Here is a 24,166-nt window from a genome sequence, read left to right as displayed (position 1 = left end):
GGCCTTTAAACTTGTTACACTCAACTTTGTTAACCTATCATTTGCATTTTTTGCTACCATTGCTACCAATGAAATGTCCACCCTTAGTATATTTGTATCTTTTTTTTTTTTTTTTGCAGCAAATGTGGGTTTTCGATGAAGAAATAGGAATGAACCAGCGAGAAATCACCTACGTTCCTGGATTGTTCAAAATCTTTGATGAAATTCTCGGTAAGCGAATCCACACTTTTCCTTTGGCTTTCTAATCTGCACAGTTAATATAAAGGTTAATTTGTCATTTGAGATCATCCCTCTCTAACTGGGATATCGAAGGCTTATTATCTCTATAAAAATGTCAGCGTCATTCAGTGACTCACAGTGTGCTGTTGGCACTGCTCAGAGGCAGCATTGATCAAGGACTTTATGTGGAGATTAGTTTCCCTCTGTGAGCGTGTCTTTGTGTGCAGCCTGAATGGAGACATTAGTGAAAAATGAAAAGTTGACTGAGAAATCTTACTGGTGTTTGTGGCAGCTCACGGCCAAAGCTGCAGTCTTTATTTATTTTCCTTGGTAAAGTGCAAGTGTGCTCAGTCAGCTTTCCTCAGCTGAGTAAAGGCTGATAAAGCAGGTGTACAGTCTCTGTTAAATGACTGTACAGTGTGGGAGTAATGCTTTGCTTGTTGTCTCTTTTAGTAAAGTGCACCAGTGTAATCAGATTGTAAATGATGCTGCTTAACAGTGTTGATGATGATTACTTCATCTCTGCAAACTTGGCCCTCTTAGCCTCTGTGTTTATAAAGGTGTTTTGATTAATGACAGTTTAATTTTTTGTGGATAAAACTGCTGAAACCATTTTATTAACACGAGGCACAGGCAGGGAGTAGATATTTAAGACAATCACTCAGCAAAAATCTACGTTACACTGGCATTATTTGTGGAAGTATAGTTTTTCAATTCTTTGGTCAACAAACTGAACCAAGTGGGGTCCATGATTTTTATTCAGTTCTTTTATATCCTTTTTTCTCGATGACATACATCTTGTTTCCACCAGGGTTTGTGCGGTCATGAAAAACTTTGAAAAGTCATGGAATTTGCAAATAGCAATATCCAGGCCTGAAGGGTTTGAGAAAGTCGTGGAAATCTGTTTGACAAACCTCTGTAATAAAACATGATGTGCTCAAGGACCGGCGAATATTAAAAATCCGACGATAATTTTCATTTGATGGCTATGATAAATGGTGTAATTTTGGTGATTTTTCAAGAAAAAATCCCTGTGGTTTAAGAGGGCATGTTTTCCTCAAAAATCACCAAAGATTTTTCAAGAAAAAAAAGCCAAAATGTTTGCTTTGAAAATCACCAAAAAATGTAGAACAATCACAATGGGTTGTTTTCTCAGCAGTAAAATAAATACAAATGGCACTCGGCCCCCTTTTGGCACCACCCTGTCCCCTCTCATGAATATATATTTATCTTAAAAGCCATTATATAGAAATGAAAAAGAACTGATAAGGCATGTCGGTGGTTGTTTCAGAGAATTTAGGGTCTTGAAAATTTGCCTCATTTCACAAGACGGAGTTGGTTGTTTTATGAAGTGAGGCTTTGCAGTTTTCCAGTAGTAGTTTAAGATTGTGTTATCAATCACATTACAAGACCCAGACATAATACAGCTTCTTATCTGTATATTCTTACAGAAATATTCCTTTTCCTATCAGGTCAAATAGCTTTATTAGATTATTATATGACAGAAACACACCCTCCTCAAATAAATCTGCGATAGTGCTTGGCCTCCAATACAGAGTACTTTTTCCTAAGACAGATTGGAGGATTATGCCACACTTCAGTGTCCATTTTGTACTTAATTTTATTCAGATATAATCGCATTTGCAGCGCCATCAGAAACATTTCCCCCACCATGCACATCTAAAATAGATGTAAAACCTCCCAGATTTAGCCAATATTATTGCCTTTTTACAGGCAACAGCTAAAAGATTACAGATACATATTAAAACTTCCCCACTCCAAGATAAAACATCTTATTGTCTGCAAGGAAGGATCTCATAATCTGGTTAAATACAAATCCTCGTAAATTCTTGCATCTTTTAACGCGACCAGAAGATGTTTGGAATGATAAACACTTATATGCCTACAAGAGCTGCGACTTTGATTTTATTGTCATATTTATTATTTTTTATTCCATCAATTCATCAAACATTCTTTGGTTCAAGCTCCTACAAAGGGAAAATTTGCCACCTTTGGATCTGTAAATTGAACGTCTGTGTAATTTGGCCTGTTAATTTGCCAGAATAATACTCTCGACGATGTCACCTTGTGATCTGTTAAATTCTGATGAACTCTTTTGCTGTTTTCTGACGACATTTCAGACCAAGCAGTTGACTGAAAAAATATTGACAGATTAACTGGTGTTGAAGATCATTTTTGTTACAATCAAAGTTCATTTTATGAAAGTCTCATTCAGGATACTTTTGTGTGTTTAACATTTTATTTTAATGTGTTTTTTTTTTCCTCTGACAGTCAACGCAGCTGACAACAAACAAAGGGACAAGAACATGTCTGCCATTAAGATCACCATCGATCCGTGAGTACTATGTTTTATTATACAATTAACATAAAAGTGTACCAAGTACAATGTGTACCTTTAACAAACAACTATCAGCCCCACGTGTTGGATTTTGAAAATGTAACGATCATGAGCTCATTACATGCATAAAAACTGATGGGCAGCTCATTTTGGAAGGAAAATGCTCTTTTCTTTGAGTGTCCTTTTGTTTTCCTTCTTTGTAAGTTGTGATGATGACAGTCCCTGCCTGTATTCGGGTGGCTGTTTTCTTGATGAGGCTCGGTGAATACACGCAGTTGATGGAGGAGGTTTGAGACATAAATCCAGAGGATCTACAGTATAATGAGCCTGCGCTTAAATGCACTGAGCTCTTGTTTTATATGCGGTTCACCTCCAGCCTGCCAACTGCATTAACAACTGACTGCTTAAACAGCAGCATGTCCTTCAGCCGAGCTGCCGCTCTCTAATGTCCCCTGCTGTATAAATGATACAATTAGCCCCGCTGCACTCAGGTCTCTGCTGCTAATGTGGTTTTATAGAGATGTTAATGCTCCTGTCCACATCTCACTCAGCCTGTTTGTGGGTGAGCTCATTAAGCGCTGGTGCTCACATTTAACGACATCATATCATATCAGAGATGAGATTGATAGATATGATACATAGAGGATCATACAAGAGCAGATTTACACCCTTTGTTTGCTTGATCACAGCCTTTTCACATATTCAGAAATGTATTTACACCCACACACTGACCGCACCCCACCATTATCTCATGACCATTGACATCCACCCACAAACGCCCCCGCCCTATAACGCGGGTAAATCGTTGCTCCAGGTTCCCCCTATCTATCTTTCCTCCTGTCTCAACTGGACATTTACTTAAGTCGTGTCAATGCTGAGATAAAAGATTGATAAATCATCCTGAATTCCTAAAACCCTAGTTTGTTATTGTAATTTATTTTTTTAAGAAGGCACTATGTACCTTAATCCACATTTTCACAAATGTGAATGCACCCGAGTAGGCTGGGGGGCTAATTTTCATCGGTAGCCCCTTGCCTAATGTTAATGGGCATCCTTAAATAATAAAAAAAGAATACAATATGTAGATATGACGTGTACACTCGTACAGACATACAACATTGAGATAAGGAACACAACACAGTTTAACATGTACACATTAAGCATGTTTGACACAATTTAACAATATGAGCGAATGAAATTAAAAAAAGCAGATGATGCAGTTCTGTCCTTACAATTAATAATACATTTTATTAATAGAGCACTTTTCGTGGTACTCCAAGACACTTAACAGTCACAAAATAGAACATAATAAAATTAATTATTCACACATTAAAAGCAATTTTAAAAAAAACCCACACATTTTAAAATTAGGCTAGCATCGGTTCTGACACTGCTGGTTTTCAATAAACCATTTTTTAACATTACACATAAATTAATGATATTATAGGGACTCCCTAATTGATTATGGTACTGGCTAAATGCAGTTTTTCTGAGTGTGATTGTGCAGTCTCCCCTAGCTGCATCTCTCTGCATATCTGTCTGACCTGCTCCGCGTACATGCTCCCAGCAGGCCACTGAGGTCTGCTGACCCGGGCCTTTGGTTGTCCCCCGCACGGGGCTCAAAACTAAAGGTGATAAAGGTGATAAAGGTGATAGAGCCTTTGAGTCTGTTGCACCCAGATGGTGTAACACTTTTCTGCAGGACTTGGGAGCTGTGCCCACTGTGGACATTTTTAAGAAGCAGCTAAAAACACTTCTGTTTCGACAGGCGTTTGCCGAACGATTGTGACTATATGTCTATATTTATTTTTATGACTGTAATTTACTGCGGCCCTGTTTTCTGTGTTTAAATTGTTATTTCATTGATTGTATTCTATATTCTATTGTATTTTGTATTTCTTTTATCCTGTCTAAAGCACTTTGTGAGTCCTCTCTGTGAGAAGTGCTATATAAATAACATTTGCTCACTTACTTGCCTCCTGTAACTCTGTTCCCGGACGTCAATGTCACCCCAAATTGTGGACATTTTCTGTTGCTGTTCTTCTTTTAATTAGCAGCAAACTGCTGCTAGCTGTGTTTTAAAGCTACCGGTGGTGGTCTGCACATATAACACATCGTCAAAATGTCACTCTTGTCCTGTTCTGCAACATCTCGCTTATTAACCAGATTTTAATTTGTTGCTGTTGAATGGCAAGGCATATTAATTGCGCAACATTTCTGCCTTAAAGAGGCTGCGTAAAAGGGTCGACCGATGCTCTTTTGTAACTGTGGGGGGGCTACAGATCACCACCAGGCAAAACAGAAGTGCTATCTCCCTTTTTTTTTGCAATGGTAAATGCTCTTCCTTTGTGCCGTAAAAAAGAGCCTTCATTTTCACAGCCTATTGTACCTGCTGCCTGAAGAGATTGCATAGTGAAAGCGAGGCTTATAAAGAACCAATCTGAATGCAGATGGTGTCATTATTCTATAGAGGCAACTGAGAAATAAAACAGCACATCAGAAGTATTAATGTTTAATATCTGGTCTTACACCTAAATAGATTTCGGGTAGTCTGTGTCCGAGTTCTCTTCTTTTAGCCTCTGTAACTCGTCCCTGTCCTTTATTCTGCCTCCACCAGTGAGTCCAACACCATTTCTATCTGGAACAACGGTAAAGGAATACCTGTGGTGGAGCACAAGGACGAGAAGATGTATGTCCCAGCTCTTATTTTCGGCCACCTGCTCACTTCCAGCAACTATGATGATGAGGAGAAAAAAGTCACAGGTGAGAGGATATGTCTTAACATTTTCATCAGGTTATATACGTTGGAACAGAAAGGGGAATATTGCTAAACTGTATGTAACGCTCAGTGTTTGTTTGGCCCCAGGTGGAAGGAACGGGTACGGTGCCAAACTCTGCAACATCTTCAGCACCAAGTTCACAGTGGAAACTGCCTGCAAGGAATACAGACACAGTTTCAAACAGGTGAGGAAGTCTAAACGTGCTTTGAAATACTGCATTTAATTTTCATCACAAGAAAAGTACCATCCAAAAACCAACTTAAAAACGCGCATGACCCACATACAGAAACAAAACAAACAACAAAAACATCAAAAGGACAGACTAAACAGAGAAAAAACAACAACAAAAGGGCAAATAGTTAAGAATAGAAAAAAATGGTGGCACACATAAGGACTTCAGCTAATAGACAGGAGAATTAAGATGTCATATAATTGGGCCCCGTGTACCATTAAAGGTATTTAATTATATGTTTTGATAGTTTGATATAGTGACACCACCCATAAAAAAATACCTTGGTTGAATGTTCATGGTCAGTATCAGTTTAGATTTAGACTATAATAACAATGCTTGTCATGAGAGAACTTTTGTTTTTTTGGTCAAAGGTTATTTTCATCATCTCCCTCCCTCTGAAAACATAAACCTTGCAATAAAAACATGGTTCCCATGGTTATTGAAAACTTGGAAAAGTCATTAAATTCACAATCACATTTTCCAGGCATAGTAAAGACAATGAATTGGTGAAAATCATTAAAGCGTTTGGAAAAGCATTGAATTTTAAAGTGTTTAATAAATTTTAGTAATCTTCCGTGGATAGCCTTCCACGTGATGTAACATAATGGCAGTTCCGTTTCTGTAGCTGTCAATGTACCACAGCTCTTGTATTCATTGATATTTGATAATGTTTTGTTTTCCATCACGTACATTTCTTCATTTTCTCCCCTGTTCCATGTCTCCACTGCTAACTAGATGAAATTATGTGTGTGAAAAGAGTCTGAATCTGTTATGTTTGGAAAATACCGTGCAAGTAGGGTAAGGAAGAAAAAACAGTCATTGAAAAGTTTCAAAATTGTGTCCATGAAAATGTGCGGTGACCCTGCAAGAATAGTGCACTGTTAACACAGTAAATGCAGCAGATTTCCTGTAAGTAGAATATCATTGTGTTTACAAGCTGTAGAAGCTGCTAATGTGCTCTACTGCAGCTTTAATTAAAGTCACCCCAAGGTGATGGTCTTACTCGTTCACAGACAGCAATGACTGTATCTGATTGTAGAATATTGTAGTATGGAAACTTTGTCGTTGAGATATTTGAATGAAGTAATTGCTGTTTTATAGGGTTTTGTGATCATGTGCTCGTGTCTGAGGTAAGGTCGTGTATATTATCACTTTTGATGTGTGGGCACAATTGTAAAGTCACTGGGTGTTTCAAATCACGTTCTTTGGGAGATTAACTAAATGCACTTGATCTAGTAAGGGTGGTCTGAGTTTAAGATGACAATCTAGAAGTGGATTTCACTATGCTTTAGGTAATGGCAGGTATGTGTGTATGATACCATGTTTTTTTTCCCGTCCTCAGACGTGGCAGAACAACATGAGCAAGACTTCGGATCCCAGGATCAAATTCTTTGACGGGGACGATTTCACCTGCGTGACGTTCCAGCCTGACTTGTCTAAGTTCAAGATGGAGAAACTGGACAAAGATATTGTAGCACTTCTTACCCGCAGAGCATATGATGTAGCCGGCTGTTGCAAGGGGGTCAAGGTCACGCTGAATGGGAAGAAATTACCTGTAAGTCTCATTACGCACTTTTTTCTTTTTTTTACTGCACTAGCTTTAAAGTCTGACAAATGTAGGTTGCTGATTCTAACAGACATAAAAATGTGTTAAAGACAATCTAAATGGAGGATTAATGGTGTTAAATAAAAGCGTACATTCCCTGCCTACCCTGACTTGTTTCTGGCTTTTCTGTCCCTGAAGGTTAATGGGTTCCGCAGCTACGTGGATCTTTATGTAAAGGACAAACTGGACGAGACGGGCGTGGCTCTAAAAGTGGTGAATGAAGCTGTGAATGAACGCTGGGAGGTTTGCCTCACAATGAGCGAGAAGGGATTCCAGCAGATCAGCTTTGTCAACAGCATCGCCACTACCAAGGTATCCAAATATCAACAGTGGAAAACTGGTAGAAGTTAGTAAACATGGAAGCAAAGAGTAAAATGTGTTTATAACTCGGAGTGTGTGTGTGTTTCAGGGTGGCAGACACATTGACTATGTGGTGGACCAGATAGTGGCTAAACTCATCGAAGTGGTGAAGCGAAAAAACAAGGCAGGAGTGTCAGTCAAACCCTTCCAGGTATGAACATGAATGATTTCATGCAACATTTCTAACTCAAGGCGACTGTGATGACGATGATCACCCATTACAGCAGAGCAAAAGTCAGAAAGAAAAACGCAAAAAGTGATTTGAGTGCAAAAAAAGGATAAAATATACAAATTACATAAAATAAAAATAATGTTATTAAAATAAAGAATGGCAATATAAAAGCTAGATACACTACATATACCTTTTACTTATACAGATACTGTATGTACATGATTGATAGTTGCACAGGATAACTGAAATACACACATGGTGTATAGTAGATATAAAGAATTATAGCCTTTAAATATTATTACACAATAAGTAGTAAAATAATGCAAAGTAGGAAATTGCACTGCATGTCACACAGTTTCAGTTTAAAAAATCTAAATATGTGTATATGTTGTGCAAATATTTATGATGATTGTGGGAAAATAGAATATGTATTTACAGTATAATCTGAGGTGGAAATAGTGCAAAAGTAGCTGACATGTTGTAAGTAACGGGTGATGGAGGCAGAGAAAAGCTGTGTTCCGTGATGTTATGTTGTAATCTGATTGTGTTGGTGTCATTGTAGACTGATTGAACCTCCCTTCATTTGTGCTTCAGGTGAAAAACCACATCTGGGTGTTTGTGAACTCGCTGATCGAAAACCCCACTTTTGACTCCCAGACCAAGGAGAACATGACACTCCAGATGAAGAGCTTTGGGTCCAAGTGCCTTCTGTCAGAGAAGTTTATCAAGGCTGTAAGGACACTTCTGTCGCCTTTAACTCCTCACTGTGTTTTTGGTCTCTTATGGAAAATAATTGGGCATCATTCATGAAAGGATTTTGTCTCTTTGTCCCCCCACAGGCAACCAACTGTGGGATCGTTGAGAGTATCCTCAACTGGGTGAAGTTCAAAGCTCAGACACAGCTGAATAAAAAGTGCTCATCTGTGAAGCACAGCAAGATCAAAGGCATCCCCAAGCTAGATGACGCCAACGATGCTGGTGTGTGAACAGCATGGTTGTTTATTATTATTTGTAGATGAATATCTTAAATGTCCACAACTGACGGCAGAGCTTTGAATGTCTCCTCTTTAACAAAATCATAAAAGTTTATGTGAAGTAAAGAGAGAATTTTACAGAGCATCAGATTGGTCATGAAGTGTTGCTCTTAAGGCACATCAAGGCTTCAGGAGTGCATTAATTGCACATCATTGGTATTTAAGTTATGACTTTAACGCATCGCCTCAATTCAATGGTCATGTGGCGCTTTATGGTCATGAGTTCATCACCATTCATTTTTAACATTGTATTTAATTTTTATTTAATTTACCTTTTTTTAGCCAATATAATAAATAAATAAATTGATTGCAAAATGCCCTACCTTGGCTCTGATGCAGCCCCTCTGTCACCGCTCTGTAATCTCGGTCATTGCTTTTAGCACGAGGAGGCTGCACAGCAAAGAAAGTATTGGATTTTGATAATCTTTATTTTAGCCAATACCAACCCATTAAAATATACCTGGGTAGAGCTCAATAACAACCCTTTGGATTGTCTCAGGACATCTTTACAACTCTGCCTTTGCAAGAACACCTGCTTTTATCTGAGAGTTTACTGTAATTTTTCTTTTATCATGGATGCTCAGAAAACTGTACAGTGATACACAGAGATTATTAATCTTATCTGCATCCATGTCCTAGGTGGCAAGCACTCCTCTGAATGCACACTCATCCTCACTGAGGGAGACTCAGCCAAGTCTCTGGCTGTTTCCGGACTGGGTGTCATTGGACGTGATCGCTATGGAGTTTTCCCACTGAGAGGAAAGATCCTAAATGTGCGAGAGGCAACACACAAGCAGGTACGAGACTCGATCATTGTGAAATTAGAGAACATAGGAAATAATAATGGGCTATAATAAAAGACTCTGGGCACTACAATATGGAAACAAGTGGCAGCAAATAGTCCCCCCAGGATTTATGGGCTGATTTAGTGATTTCTTTTTTTTTAAAGTTACAATTACGTAGGATGCGCTTCAAAATATGATTTATTCTCAAAGCTAGTATTGGTGTAAAATATGACAAATATTTTAAAATATATCACCTGGTCCATAGTTTGCTTTGTCACGAAGGTCAGAGCCAGTCATGAGGATTTAGAAACAGTGAGGTTGACGAGGATTAAATGGTTTGATCCACACCACGGTTCAGCTGTTCTGTCTGGGCTCTGGTTTTACACCTGTAAATTTGGCTCAGATCAAACTGAAAAGACCCAAAGTTTAGACCAGGTTGGTGTGAAAGGACCTTTAGTTTGTTTCAGCTACTTTGCTGGAGGCGTCTGCCCACAGTTTGTAGAATATTTTGGTTTTACCAAGATTATGTGAAAGCAATCAAATCTGTATTTATTTTCAGTGGGAATAATCTGCTTCAGTCAACTAATCAAAATTAATATAAAAGTATAGCGTAATGCAGTTTTATTATTTCTTGCATCTGACATGTTGTTTTTCAACAGATTATGGAAAATGCTGAGATTAACAACATCATCAAAATCGTTGGCCTCCAATACAAGAAGAGCTACGACGACGCAGAGTCACTGAGGACCCTGCGCTATGGCAAGATCATGATCATGACTGATCAGGTGACCTGCCTCATAAAGACTCGCTCAGTTTTACTAAAATGTATAGCCATTCAGGCAGTGGTTCTAACATTTCTTGTCTTGTCTCAGGATCAAGACGGCTCCCATATCAAAGGTCTCCTTATCAACTTCTTCCACCACAACTGGCCGTCCCTTCTGAAACACACATTCCTGGAGGAGTTTATCACGCCTATTGTCAAAGTAAGAGAGAAAAAGACTCACACTTACTTTATATTACCATCTCAGTGCACCTGATAACAAGCAGCACTGAGATGCAAAATATGTTTTTGCGTAAAATATTTGCTGGACAGGATGAAAACTCAGTACAAGTTGAACAGTAAACTTTCATCTCACTGATGTTCATTTTGTCTGCAGGCGACCAAGAACAAGCAGGAGGTGGCCTTCTACAGCATTCCCGAGTTTGAGGAGTGGAAGAAACAGACAGAAAACTATAAAACCTGGCATATAAAGTACTACAAAGGTTTGATACTTTTGATTACTTAAATATATCACTGTCAGTGTTGCAAATGAACATTTGTATATATCTATTTATATCCTGCTGTTGAAAAACGATTCAAAAATGTAAAAAATTCTGTTCCAGGTTTGGGTACAAGTACAAGCAAAGAGGCAAAGGAGTACTTTGCTGACATGGAGAAGCATCGCATCATGTTCAGATACAGCGGTGCAGAGGACGACGCCGCCATTACTCTGGTGGGTTCAATGCTACAGTTAGTAACTGTTCTCTTGTGAAAAATAAATATGCACATGTATTAAACACACAATAGTCCACACCAAGAAAAACAAGGTCAGTATGTAGGAAATGGACACTGATGTGCTCTATTCAATCACCAGGCCTTCAGTAAGAAGAAGACAGATGACAGAAAGGAGTGGCTGACTAATTTCATGGAAGACAGACGTCAGAGGAGGATGCACGGCCTGCCGGAGGTTTGTGGCTTTGCTCAAAGATGTTTTTTGTGTGTGTGCGTGCGTGGCCCACTCTGTTGAAGTTCATGGGACTAAACTTCATAAACTCTTATTTGTTGGAATCTAAAAACTTTCAGAGGACTTATTTCTGCACAGAAACTTATCTAAGACCACTCAGATGAAACCACTGGTTTAAGTATGTGTAATAATTGTCGTTTTGATCATGTTTTCTCAGCAATACCTGTATGGAACTCAGGCCAGGCATCTCTCCTACAACGACTTCATCAACAAAGAGCTGATTCTGTTCTCCAACTCTGACAATGAGAGATCCATTCCATCTTTGGTCGATGGTTTGTATATTTTATGAAGTGTTTGGTGTTGTCCTGCTTTCCTGTTGTGGTTTTCTACTACAAAAAGTCATTCTTTTCTAAAACTATTGTGGTTGAAACCATCAATATCTGTTCTTTCTTTGGAGGAATGGTGATGTATTGACGACTGTGTGTGTGTGTGTTGTTTCCAGGTCTAAAGCCCGGCCAGAGGAAGGTGCTGTTCACCTGCTTAAAGAGGAACGACAAGAGGGAAGTGAAGGTAGCACAGCTGGCTGGCTCAGTGGCAGAGATGTCTGCCTACCATCATGGAGAGGTACAGTCAACCAGATGTTTACTAGACATGCAACACAGTACATTCATGCATGGTTTACTGAAAAGCCCCCCTCGGCCTTCATCTGCAAAATGGCCCTGGCAGAGATGCATACTGACCTTTTAAAAGACTCAAAATGACCAAAAAGAGACATAAGGCAATTACAAGGAGATGCACTGCTAAGAGACACAAATAGATTCACAATGATTACAAAAGAGGCAAAATAATTACTTAGAGACACAAAAGGCGAAAAGGATATACAAAGCAACCATGAAGAGACTCAAAATGACCATAAAGAAACACAAAATCAGTTCAAAGAGAGGCAGGGAAACTAAGGATGCACCATATTAGATTTTTTGTCGATATCGATATATCCTCTTTTTTACCCACCTAGTTTTAGTGATCATCAAGTTTGCTTCTGTAGTGGAATTCACGTCATATTATGCACACTCTTATCATGATGGCCCACAGGCAGATGGGGACATGAAACACAATGCTTTTCATTGTATGTAATTTTCATTCATTGTGCAAAATAAGAGAAATACTTCAAGTTAAGGTTGATGTTTTGTACCTGTTCCCTTTTCAGTAGTATAAATATATATATAAATGTGTATATATCGGTTTGTGTATACATGAGCAGAAATCAGCACATTGGCCAATTATGATATTTTCTTTTGAAGCCAGTGTCTGTGGATACCAATGACGTGCCAATATTTTTGTGCATCCCTAAAGAAAACCAGCAAGAGACTCAAAATGTCTACAAAGAGACAAAAAAAAACACAAAGAGATGAGTAAGGACAATAAAGAGAAGAGATGCAAAACAATGATAAAAACAGGAGAAGAGGTGTTGGGCCCTCTGCCTCTATGCTCAAGGGACCATTGTCTCATAATTTGCCCGTGAGTGTTTTGAGAGCCATAACAGGGTATATGAAGAGTCAGTGGGCTAGTTTGAGATTTCTATCAAATTTTCTATTGAGCGTAAAATAATTAATCTTGAAAAAAGTTTGCTATTGTTTTATTTTCTCTATAATGTTTGCTTTGTGAAATTCATTCATACTGACTACAGTGTTAGCAGTATAAGAGGTCATTTGGTGTTGGCATTTTAATATTAAAGCAGCCGTATGTGTTTATCGGGGGTTTTACATCCTCAAACTTGAATCAACCAATCAGAACAGATGACTAAATCTTAAGGTTGTTTTTTTTTTTACTTAACCCACTCTTGAGAGCTTGTATCTTGATGTATTCTTGTTCAGATTCTCTATTCTAGTTACTGTTACTGATAACTCGTTTCTCATGCGTCCTTGTAGCAAGCTCTCATGATGACCATCGTGAACTTGGCGCAGAACTTTGTGGGCAGTAACAACGTGAACATCCTGCAGCCACTGGGTCAGTTTGGTACTCGCATCAATGGAGGCAAAGATGCTGCCAGCCCTCGTTACATCTTCACAATGCTCAGGTGAGGCAACTCTCATGGCTGGATTGAATCATGGTTTATGCCATTGATGAAACCAATATTCATGTTTCTTTGAATTATATAAACTCGGAAGTCTAGACTCTAGTCTAGAAGTCTAAACCTGAACATTTGAGTCTCATAACGTTGGTCTCGTTTCCCACAGTCCGCTTGCCAAGCTGTTGTTCCCAGCGGGGGATTCCAACCTCCTTAAATTCCTGTACGATGACAACCAGAAGGTTGAGCCCGAGTGGTACATCCCCATCATTCCAATGGTGCTAGTGAACGGTGCCGAGGGCATCGGAACAGGCTGGGCATGTAAGATCCCCAACTATGACCCCCGAGAGATCGTCAACAACATCAACCGCATGCTGAACCACCAGGACCCCCTGCCAATGGTAAAGAATCAGATTGCATTAAAAAGCCAGATGTTTGTGGGTGTTGGTGTTTTTTTTATTCTTCGTGGACCCGTATAACTTGTTGCTTTTAGTGTGGATGCAGGCAGGAGGCTAAATCTATGTTTAGATGTAACTTTAGACATCTCTCTCAGTATATCTTTCTGTCTAATTTTTGTACCCAAACAGCTCCCCAGCTACAAAAACTTCAAAGGGGTGATCCATGAACTGGGTCAGAACCAGTACCTTGTCAGTGGAGAGGTTTTAGTCATTGACAGAAACACCATTGAGATCACAGAGCTTCCTGTTCGGACATGGACTCAGGTACAGTTCTGCTTCTTTTCTTCAGGATGTCTGATGTTAGTTTTTCCTTTCTTTCAGACAAGATAGATGTTAACCAATTTCCATATGAAAAAGTCGAATTTTGAGCAGAACACAACAATGATAAAAAATAAAATGTGTTGTAAATCTTAACTGTGATTCTTCCCTGTTTTGTGCAGGCGTATAAGGAGTCTGTGCTGGAGCCCATGCTGCAGGGCACTGACAAAACACCAGCTCTCATTACTGATTATAAGGAATACCACACAGACACCACCGTCAAGTTTGTGGTCCGCATGTCTGAGGAGAAGCTTGCCCAGGCCGAGGCCGTTGGTCTTCACAAAGTCTTCAAGCTGCAGTCCAGCCTTACCTGCAACTCCATGGTAAACTGATACCAGTTCTACAAGTGAAATATAAATCATGGAAAGTATTTATCCATATCAATGGCTTGCACATTGGCTGTACCGTCAATCTGATTTTTAAACCACTTAATCCTCAGGTGCTGTTTGACCACATGGGCTGTATGAAGAGGTACGATTCAGTCCAGGATATCCTCAGGGAGTTCTTTGAGCTCCGTCTGCACTATTACAAACTGAGGAAGGACTGGTTACTTGGCAGCCTGGGAGCTGAGGCCGCCAAACTGTCAAACCAAGCTCGATTTGTACTGGAGAAGATAGAAGGAAAAATTTCAATCGGTAAGAATGCTGAGATCAGATCAGATCTTTTGTGACAGTGAGTGGTTGAATATGTTCTCACCCACATTTTTTTTTTTTTTATCCCAACAGAGAATAAAACCAAGCGTGAACTGATCCGCATGCTCGTCCAGAAAGGCTATGAGTCTGATCCATTGGCTGCCTGGGCTAAGGCTCAGGAAAAGGTACTGTGACAGTGGCTTTAACCCTTTAAAACCTGAGCAAATAGGCTAGATATCTTTGGGAAAAGGGCGACCAGCAACTTAACAAGAAATTGCCAAGACATTAGTAATTAGTGTAAGAAAATTACCTGAAAATAAGCACAAAAAAAGTTATAAAAAGAGGAAATATCCTCCAGAAAGTGCTACAAAATTCCCCTTTCTGTAACATAATTTTAAATATATAATTAAGAGAATTATGAATACAGTTTCCTGGACATTTTTCTCTTGTTTTTTTTTAACCATATCTTATATTCCCAGCTATTTTTTTCCCTGTGTTTTCCAAACAAATCAAACCAATTTTCTTAGGTTTCAAAGGTTTATATGCTAGTGAAAGGCGCCTGAGCAGAAAAGAAAAAAAAAAAAGAAGTTTTGTCGATCCAGGTTTTTAAGGGTTAACTAAACATCTACATGTACAAATTGAAGCAGCAACAACATAAACAAAAAGAAAATATTTCATTTAGTAGTATATGTAAGTATGTAGTGCAGTAAAGTTTTAATGTGAAAAAGTATATCCTTTTTGACAAACACCAGATAGAGCTGCCTCTGTCTGTTTAAGTCTGTTTATGTACATTATTCATGTCAGAAGGTGGCATTTGGCATGTATCTTGTTTCTCTCCAACAGGCTCAGGAGGAAGATGACCATGACGGAAACGAGAGCGACAGCTCTGTGGACTCCGGCTCGTCTTCGGGGCCAAACTTCAATTACATCCTCAACATGCCCCTGTGGTGCCTGACTAAAGAGAAAGTCGACGAGCTTCTCAAACAGAGGGACCACAAGGTATATTAATCAATGTTTTATTTCTTTTCACATCATTCGCATGTTCATTTAAATCTCATTAGACTCCCATTGTGCCTGTTCGGAGTTTGTGGTTATTGTAGAATTTGCGTTTATTTTTTAAGGGGTTAACCATTTTGAAATTAGACAACTAACTCTAAGAGTCTTCCTCAGTCTGATTATGACCCAGGACCACACTTAAGATGTGTTGATTAACAAAGTGAATGTGTGCTGATGGACAGAGAGCAGAGCTGAATGATCTCCAGAGGAAATCCCCAGAGGATCTGTGGAAGGAGGACCTGGCAGTGTTCATCGAGGAGCTGGATGTAAGTTTTGTGTTTTAGCTGCACCACGCCACACTCGCTCACCTGTGACAAAACAATAGTAGATGGTTTTGTTTAGGGGTTTATTTGCTTTCAGTTACTAGCAACTTATTGTGAAGTTAATGATAACTGATTTTGGTCTAATATAAAAAAATTGAAATTGAAATTTAGAGTCCCTGCCACTGTGTGAGCTCTAACAGAGAGGCTGTTCTCAGTCACTGGTTGTTTGCAGTCAGTTACACTTTACAGTTTTCTTTTTTATTTACTCCAATCCATCTCTAAAGGAATAGCTCAACATTTTGGCAAATACGCTTATTTGCTTTTTGGCAAAGATCAACACAACTCTCATGAGCACTCTCTATCTCTTAATTATGTATGAAGCTACAGGCTACAGGCAGTTATCACAGCTTCACATAATGACTGAAAGCATATGGAAAGAGCAAGCTTGGCTCTGTCCAAAGGTAACAAATCCACCAAGCAGAACCTCTAAAGCTCACAAACTACATTAAATGTAATTTGTTTTTTTCATACAAAAAGTATAAAAATGTCTCACATATATACTGTACATGATGGACAGAACCAGAAGAGCTGTTTCTAGTTTCATGCCAAATTAAGGCTGCAGGTTGTAGCTTCTTACCAGAGACACAAAACTGGGAACAATCTTTCCATCTTACTCACCAGACAGCAAAAATTTCCCCCAAATGTTGCACTATTCCTTTAAGCTGCCATATGTGAAACACAACAGTTCCTGTACACTTAATGTTTGGCATTAAAAGCAGCTCAAAGGAAAAAAATTCTGCAACTGCTAGAAGACGTATGACTTGAAATGTCTTTAGGATGATCTTCAGGTTCTCCCAGCCCAAGAAGGGAGGTAGAAATTATAGGGATGTATTAGTAAATTAAAAGAGGATTTCCGTTAAAAACAAACTATGCTGGCACATATCTTGTACATTATGCAGATTAACTATATGAGCTGTTAGAGTGTGGGGGATTCCACCCTCCCTTTTTTTAACTGGCCTTTATTTGTTCGTGCTTGCTACTCTGCCATTATTTTAATACTGGCTCTTATTTGATAATTTCCTGTATTTGGAAAGTAAAAAGCTATATATAATTAAACAATTGTTGTGTTTCGTCTGACAGAAAGTGGAGGCCCAGGAGAGAGAGGAGCAGAGTGCAGGAAAGGCCGTCAAACTGGTGAAGGGGAAAGTGGGCAAACCTAAAGTAAAGAAGATGAACTTGGAGGAGACCATGCCCTCGCCGTTTGGTCGCAGGGTGGAGCCTCCGACTCAGGCAATCAGATCTGACGCATCCAAGAAGACGACCAAAAAGAAGAAGGTAATAACTACCAATGTACAAAAAGCGGAGTGAAATGTGGGGTGCAGGGTTATAACAGGTTTTGTTCTTCTCTCAGGCTGACACTGATGCAGCGGTGAAGCTGGAGTTTGATGAGGATGGTTTGGCCATTGAGGGCGCAACAGGAGAAAACTCTGTAGCCAAACCAAAGGCTCCTCGTGTCAAGAAAGAGAAGAAAGAGCCGGGTCAGTACGAAACAAAAAATTTCAGCTCTTCACTTAAGTTTTTCACTCGAAACTTCAAAGATTTAGCAATCGCTATTTCTGTCCGAATGTAAAAATACAGAATTTAAAAGGCCAGGCAGAAAACTTTGATGATTGAGGAGATGGGTTGTAAGAAACATTGAAATTACTAGCAGATAAAAGTTCGATCAGCACAGACAGACGGACAACCACCACCATCCAGAGACGATACAGCGTTTTTTCTCCTAGATATACTGTGTCTGACTGGTTTGAAAGAAGCCATTACTGTGAGCCTGTGCGGTGACAAAACTATAATCCATCATTTAACATGGAATTACACAATCACACTTCCCTGACCTGGAGAAAAAAATAATTGAAAGTTTTGGAAAGTCATAGAACTTGGTCGTGTGTAATGAAACTAACGATTAATTCATTAATAACAGTAATCTGTCGTATATAACATGTAAAACCTTCTTCCACATAATGTTAGACAAAGGTTTATATATTTTCTGCCTTATATGCCCTTATATGCATCAATGTGTGATGTTCCACTCTCTTTTCGTGTGTGTGTGTGTGTGTGTGTGTGTGTGTGTGTGTGTGTGTGTGTGCGTGCACGTGCGTGCGTGCGAGTCAGTGAACTTGCAAACAAACAGTCTGATAATCTTGTTTAATGTGTTGCAGGACCTCCCAGAGTAAGAAAACCTCCAGCACCCAAAGGTACCCCTGCGAAGAAGGGGAAGAAGAGAAACCCCTGGTCTGACGACGAGTCCAAGTCGGATAGTGACCTGGAGGAGAGTAAGCCTGTCATCCCCAGAGACACCAAGTCCCAGAGGGCATCAGGTAAAGTCTGGCCCTCAGCTGAGTTTTTATTCGTCTCTGTTAACACCAACCTGCAGCAGCACCGGCCATCCTTTCTTACTGTACGGGTATATTGTGAAACCAGATAACCCCTTGGTGCCAACCGTATCATGCTGGCCTGTGGGGACTGGGTTAAACAAAAGCTCAAAAGTTAGGCTATATTTTAGCGAGGCTAAAACAGGCACAACCTTTTTTTTTTTTTTCTCAAGTTCCTGGTGTGCCTGGTGTGGATCTTTGAACATTTTAGCAGTTCTCAAGGGCTGAAAAAACACTCAAATTGAGCACCACATCTGTGAAACAAATGGTATTAACCCAATAAATTGCTTCAACAATTTACGAGACATAATTGAGCATGGGAGTGGGCATCAAATTTCTGTTAGCCCCCATACGCTCCAAATGTTCAAACTTTCAATAGAGGCCTATCCAAAACACTGTCAATAGAGTTTTGTGACACACAGTGTTGAGTTGCATCTTAAATTGATCTTAAGGCTTCAGATCACTTCCCCCCCCTAAAAAAAACACAAAGTTGGGTTTAAGTGTCCCCTGAGGGAGTATTCTTCCGTCTTTCCATCCAATTTTGAAGCAAAAAAAAAAAAAAAATGTGATGTGTTAAGCTAAGTCAACCAACCCTGCTAGTAGGTTTTTGTAAGGACTATCATGCATTTATTCTGTGATGTGATTGGCTGTTTGTGCTTTATCAATTAACCTACCATATCAAGATTATAAACAGGTTTCTCATTTAACTAGCATGGACTTACTAATTTTGCTTAGTAGCAAAGTATCTCATATCTTCACCAGAAACCTGTACAGTGACCAATAACTCTTAGAGCAAATGCGAATGTTGTATTAAGACAGCCTTTAAAAAAACATGAATTTTTCCTTTTTAAAGGAGAGGGGCTGGACACATTTACTGAACTACATCAACAAGAATCTTCTAAGAATTAGAACAAATGAAAGTAGTATTCATTATCAGTTATTTTAAACTTTAAAAAAACAGAAGAAAATTAGGGTTTATCTGTGTCTTTTTCAGCCTTTATTTCTCTTTTCATTTGTACAAATTCTTTGATATGACCCACCGACAGGATCAGGTAGCTGGTTACACAGTGACTGCCAACATTTTATTTAAATCCACTTCATGCAGCCTGAGGCCAAAAATAACTTGTGAACCGGCTCTACGTTTCGTCAGTTTGATTAGCCTCTGACGGCTTCAAGCCTCTGAGGGCTCCGTCTGATGTAACCCAAACGCAACACGAATAATTATTATACAAGGCACCCGAATCGGCAGCAATAATAATGTGACACACGCTCTGCTCTTGTCTTCCAGCTTCCAAACCAAAATACACATTCGACTTCTCAGAGGAGGAGTACGGGGAGGACGGGGCAGACGAAGAGAACGGTGACGATGATGTGGTTTCTTCTCCAGTGAGGTCATTCAAAGACGACTTCACCTCCTCCGATACCAAGGGGCGCTTCAACGACCATAATGATGATGAAGATGACGAGGATATCGATGACCCCTACTCTGCTCCCAAACAAAAGACCACGTAAGATTGAAACCACAGTCGGGAGCTTCATCTGAATGTGTTGAGATAGAAAGTCTGTTGGACAGTTGCAGCGTGTTAAACTTCAGCTGCAGTCTCTGAGTCGATTCCTTATGGGCATCTTCAATAATCCAGGGTCTAAAATCCTTTGTACACTGAGTCCATTTTTTTTCGTCCGAAAATGTTGCACATCTAAAAATACGACCTCATGTTGTGTCAGCCTGACTCCAAAACTTTTGTCTAACATTAAAGTTTTCGGAACAGGTTCGATTTTCTGTATTTTTCTCATCCGTCAAAAGCTTTAAGAGAGTTTTTTGACCAAGAAACAGTCAAATCACATTGGTGTCAAAGAGAGGAGCCAAGTGCACGATATCTTTTCATAACTCAGATGACTCACTTTATCAGGTCAGACTGATGATGATGACGAAGGGGTGGACAAACAGAAAGCGAATGTGTGGCGATAGAGAGCAGAGCAGATAGCTACCTCCAGTGCTGAGAAGTGACGGAGCAGATGTGTTTTAACATTTTATCTCATATTATGATTTTTTACAATGAATAGAACAATAAAATGCATCCGACTAAATATGCAAGATATCTGTGATATAAGATATAACAAATGTTTTTTGGATGATGGATTAAAAAATGGACTCTGTGTGCAAAGGTCTCAAGACGTTTATCACGTATCCATAGTTTCTCACACCTGTAAATCTAACCAGGGATCTTTGTAGCATGTCAGGTCCATCACTCCCCGAATATCCTGTCATCTGTCTCTGCTGTCCGTTATCTAATAAAGGCAGAAAGGCCCAAAAATATCTAGAAAAGAAATGCTGAATATGTTGTTTCTGCTTCTCTCAAGGTCTGCACCTGTAGCTGAAAAGAAAGAGACAACCAGCATCTTCTCATCCAAGTCAGCTTTCTCTGAAAAAAGCAACGACAGCGGTGAGTATGAGCTCAGTGTCGGACTGAAGTCAAAACCAGCTACAGTTTCACCCTAAAGCCCAGTTCACACCAAATGTTTGCAACAAGACGAAACCATTTTAGAAAGCTGCAAAGAAAAGTTGCAGCGGTGTGAACTAGCCCATCTCAGCTCGACTCTAGCCAGCTGATCAAACTGCGGGCCGGTGGGCAGAACGTAGAGCAGGTCACTTGTTTCAGCAGTTAATCTTCTTGTGGTGAAGTTCGCTGTTCAAGTTAAAATGACCACAGATTGCGTGTTGGCTTGCTGCGGCACAGTGTGAAGCGTCTGACGTGGGTTGCTGCTGCTGAGTGTTATACGTGCTCGTGGCACACACGCACGTTCTGATTGACTATTTGATTGCCGCTGGTTATTTAAATTTATAATGGTGTATTTATTTGTTTAAAAAAGAAGACAATGAGCAACAGAAGAATAAATGAACCAAAAACTAGCAAGAAATTGGTTTTAGAAAACAAAGGGATACAAGGAAAATAGCTACAAATTGGTTAAAAATAAACACATAAATAAGATAAAGTTTAAAAAGTAAGAAATTAGATAGATAGGAATAACCTCAGCAAAGAGCATAAATAATTGTGTAACATAATTTTAAACATGTAACTATGATAATTCTAACTATTAAAATAATTAATACAAAAACGCTCAAATATGTAAAAAAAAATCCCTAGAAATGTTCTCATAGATTTTACAAACTAATTTTCTAAATCTTGCAAATTTGTTACCAAGTTGCTTAAAGCCTTTTTCTCCATGTTTTTGAAAGAAATCACACCAATTCGCTCAGGGTTTAAAGGTTTAAATACTTGTGATAGGCTTCTGAAAGCAACGAAAAAAGATGTCGCTCCAGGGTTAATCAACTGCTGGTATGTTGACTGTGAGTTGCCATCAGCGTGTAACATAACTCTCCTTTAACTCTGCCTAATGTCAACAACACCTTAGTTTACTGTACCGGCTACTTCCAACATTTCTGATGTAGTTCTGTTGGATTCTGATGTGTAAAACATTTTCAGTCAACATCTGATTAGTTTGTCGGAACAATTGCAGCATAGGACAAACCAAGTTTTTAAGTACTAAACAGAGTGTAACAGAGTTGTGCAGAAAGGCAGATTTGAATGATACTTCACAGATGGTTAACTGAGCCCGAGATGTGAACATGCAGACGTGGTGTGTACTGAGAGTGCAGCAGGTGAGCGTTCGCCTGTGTTTTTGTCTCGCAGATGGGTCCAAGTCTGACAGTGATGACGACAGCGGCCCAGTGTTCTCCACTTACTCCAGCAGCTCTGCGTTTGACAAACTGTCAGCATCAAAGAAAGGTAATGACTCACCGTGTTCAACAGAGGGAGCTCTAATGCAGGACTAGAGCCAACAGCAGGGAGGGGAGGAGAGTGGAGCCCATGATGCATTTTATAAGGATATTATGGGTGTAACTCATCAAAGCATATTATGAAAAAGAAAGACGGTGAAATGCTTCCAGATATGACTCACCATGTGTAAACAGTATGTAACGGTCAGGTTTTTTTATCTGTGATCTGCAGCAGCTAAGAAGCCCTCTGATGCAGCTCCCAAACCTAAGAAACCACCAGCACCAAAAGCAAAGAAACCAGATAAATCCATCTGGGACTCTGACTCTGACACTGGGTCCAAGAAGCCAGCACCAGCTCTTAAAGGTTCACCACAGATCCTGTTTTTTTTTAAACATAAAAATAAAATAAATAATAAAAAATGCTGATGGTGAATGTTTTAGTAATTGGAAGTTGTGGTTACTTTTTGCAGGTAAAGGCAGAGGGAGGAAGCGGAAGTGCTCCGGTTCTGAAGATGAGTACAGTCCAATGAAAAAAGCAGCAAAACCTGCTGGCAAAGTGAGTATCTCCCTATGTTTATTAGATGCAGTGTTAGTTTTCGACATGTAAAATATACCAGCTGCTACTGTTAACATCAGTGATGGGATTGCGATTCAAGAGGGACTGCCTCTGTTGCTATGAAAACTAACTTTTTTTTTTTTTTCCAGCAAATTTTTGGTTCTTAATTATTAAAGAGATTGAAATATAGTAGAAACAATAGCATAAAGAATAGGAGCATAGGCAGCAGTGGTGCACTTGACACCAGCATGTTTTTCCTGTTTCAGTCTTTTTACATATTTTAATGTCTTCCTGTGCAGAAGCCTCAGAAACCTCCATCTGATGATGAAGATGACGTCAGCAACAGCCTGAGCGCTATAAGTGCTCCGTCCCGTGACCGGCCGGGCCGGGCCAAGAAGGAGGTAAAGTATTTTGTTGAGTCAGACAATGGGGGTGAAGACGACGATGACGACATGTTCGATTAAAGCAACACACTTCAAACACACTCTGCTTGTATGGAAGTTTCCTCCTCCTCCTCCTCCTCCTGTGTTCCCACAGACTTTTGTACATTTCCTCTTTCATTTTATTTTCATTAATGGTGATGTTCAATGATTTTTAATGTGTAGGTGTTTTACACTTTTTATTATACATATATAGGTTTCTTTTTTTATGCTCATTGAAATGTTCTGTATTTGTCCGAAGCGGCTTTTAGAAGTTTAGAACGCTGTGCTTTAGCACATTTTAATTGTTAAAATACTATGTAACTTTTTGAACATGAAGTTGAAAATAAACAATGAAATGTTTATGGTTTTGTTGGCCGTACTCTTTCACAACTGATTAATTTTCCACATAGGAGGTAAAATTAGTTTCACATAGTAACAAGTGTAAGTCAAGGTCCCATTGAATCGGCTCCTTTAGTCATGTATTTCCTGTAGTTAGTTTAAACCAATAGGCTATTATATCTTAAAAAGGACACTGTATAGTATGTCAAAAAATAATCAGAAATTATGTATCAAAAATGTCATCAAAACGCAATAGTATATAGTGCCTAATGGAAGTACTCCTAAAAGTCATATTATAGTATGTTGTAAAATCATCATAAAAATGCTACAATATGATATTTCTTCAAAAATAATTTATAATAATACATTTTATTTATAAAGCACTTTTAAAGGAAGTCAAAGACACTGTACAAAAGTAAAAAAGAGACAAACATAATAACAAAACACAAATACAAAGCAAACAAATCGACGACATACTTAAATAAAAAGTAAAAAAGAATACTGAACAGTCACACATTAGAAGTCAGCTTAAAAAGGTCAGTTATTAGGATGGATTTAAATTTGGATGTGTCAGAG

At 39.1% G+C, this 24,166-nt stretch overlaps 1 protein-coding gene across 2 annotated transcripts in view; it reads left to right on the top strand.

Annotated features, from left to right (window-relative positions):
- Nucleotides 1-23,405, top strand: part of top2b (DNA topoisomerase II beta) — a 28,631-nt gene extending 5,226 nt beyond the window's left edge. Inside the window, exons 3-36 of one of the 2 annotated variants that reach the window (XM_042506272.1) lie at nt 120-210; nt 2,512-2,575; nt 5,196-5,341; nt 5,445-5,542; nt 6,933-7,145; nt 7,335-7,508; nt 7,606-7,707; nt 8,323-8,460; nt 8,568-8,706; nt 9,402-9,559; nt 10,207-10,332; nt 10,420-10,530; nt 10,705-10,810; nt 10,931-11,040; nt 11,182-11,274; nt 11,489-11,603; nt 11,774-11,895; nt 13,200-13,348; nt 13,509-13,740; nt 13,927-14,061; nt 14,238-14,438; nt 14,555-14,750; nt 14,841-14,932; nt 15,591-15,746; nt 15,986-16,069; nt 17,207-17,401; nt 17,478-17,604; nt 18,283-18,441; nt 19,784-20,003; nt 20,857-20,939; nt 22,188-22,283; nt 22,509-22,637; nt 22,744-22,829; nt 23,129-23,405. In XM_042506272.1, the coding sequence (XP_042362206.1) occupies nt 120-210; nt 2,512-2,575; nt 5,196-5,341; nt 5,445-5,542; nt 6,933-7,145; nt 7,335-7,508; nt 7,606-7,707; nt 8,323-8,460; nt 8,568-8,706; nt 9,402-9,559; nt 10,207-10,332; nt 10,420-10,530; nt 10,705-10,810; nt 10,931-11,040; nt 11,182-11,274; nt 11,489-11,603; nt 11,774-11,895; nt 13,200-13,348; nt 13,509-13,740; nt 13,927-14,061; nt 14,238-14,438; nt 14,555-14,750; nt 14,841-14,932; nt 15,591-15,746; nt 15,986-16,069; nt 17,207-17,401; nt 17,478-17,604; nt 18,283-18,441; nt 19,784-20,003; nt 20,857-20,939; nt 22,188-22,283; nt 22,509-22,637; nt 22,744-22,829; nt 23,129-23,293 (4,611 nt within the window). In that variant the 3' untranslated portion in view covers nt 23,294-23,405. Of the gene's footprint in view, nt 1-119; nt 211-2,511; nt 2,576-5,195; nt 5,342-5,444; nt 5,543-6,932; nt 7,146-7,334; nt 7,509-7,605; nt 7,708-8,322; nt 8,461-8,567; nt 8,707-9,401; nt 9,560-10,206; nt 10,333-10,419; nt 10,531-10,704; nt 10,811-10,930; nt 11,041-11,181; nt 11,275-11,488; nt 11,604-11,773; nt 11,896-13,199; nt 13,349-13,508; nt 13,741-13,926; nt 14,062-14,237; nt 14,439-14,554; nt 14,751-14,840; nt 14,933-15,590; nt 15,747-15,985; nt 16,070-17,206; nt 17,402-17,477; nt 17,605-18,282; nt 18,442-19,783; nt 20,004-20,856; nt 20,940-22,187; nt 22,284-22,505; nt 22,638-22,743; nt 22,830-23,128 lie in introns of both variants that reach the window. The other variant, XM_042506271.1, reaches the window with a different exon arrangement.
- Nucleotides 23,406-24,166: the final 761 nt, after the last annotated feature.

Source organism: Plectropomus leopardus, chromosome 18 (assembly GCF_008729295.1).
Source record: "Plectropomus leopardus isolate mb chromosome 18, YSFRI_Pleo_2.0, whole genome shotgun sequence".
Classification (NCBI taxonomy): Eukaryota; Metazoa; Chordata; class Actinopteri; order Perciformes; family Serranidae; genus Plectropomus; species Plectropomus leopardus.
The sequence above is the reverse complement of the archived record's forward strand: the minus strand, read 5'-3'. Positions and strand labels throughout refer to the sequence as shown.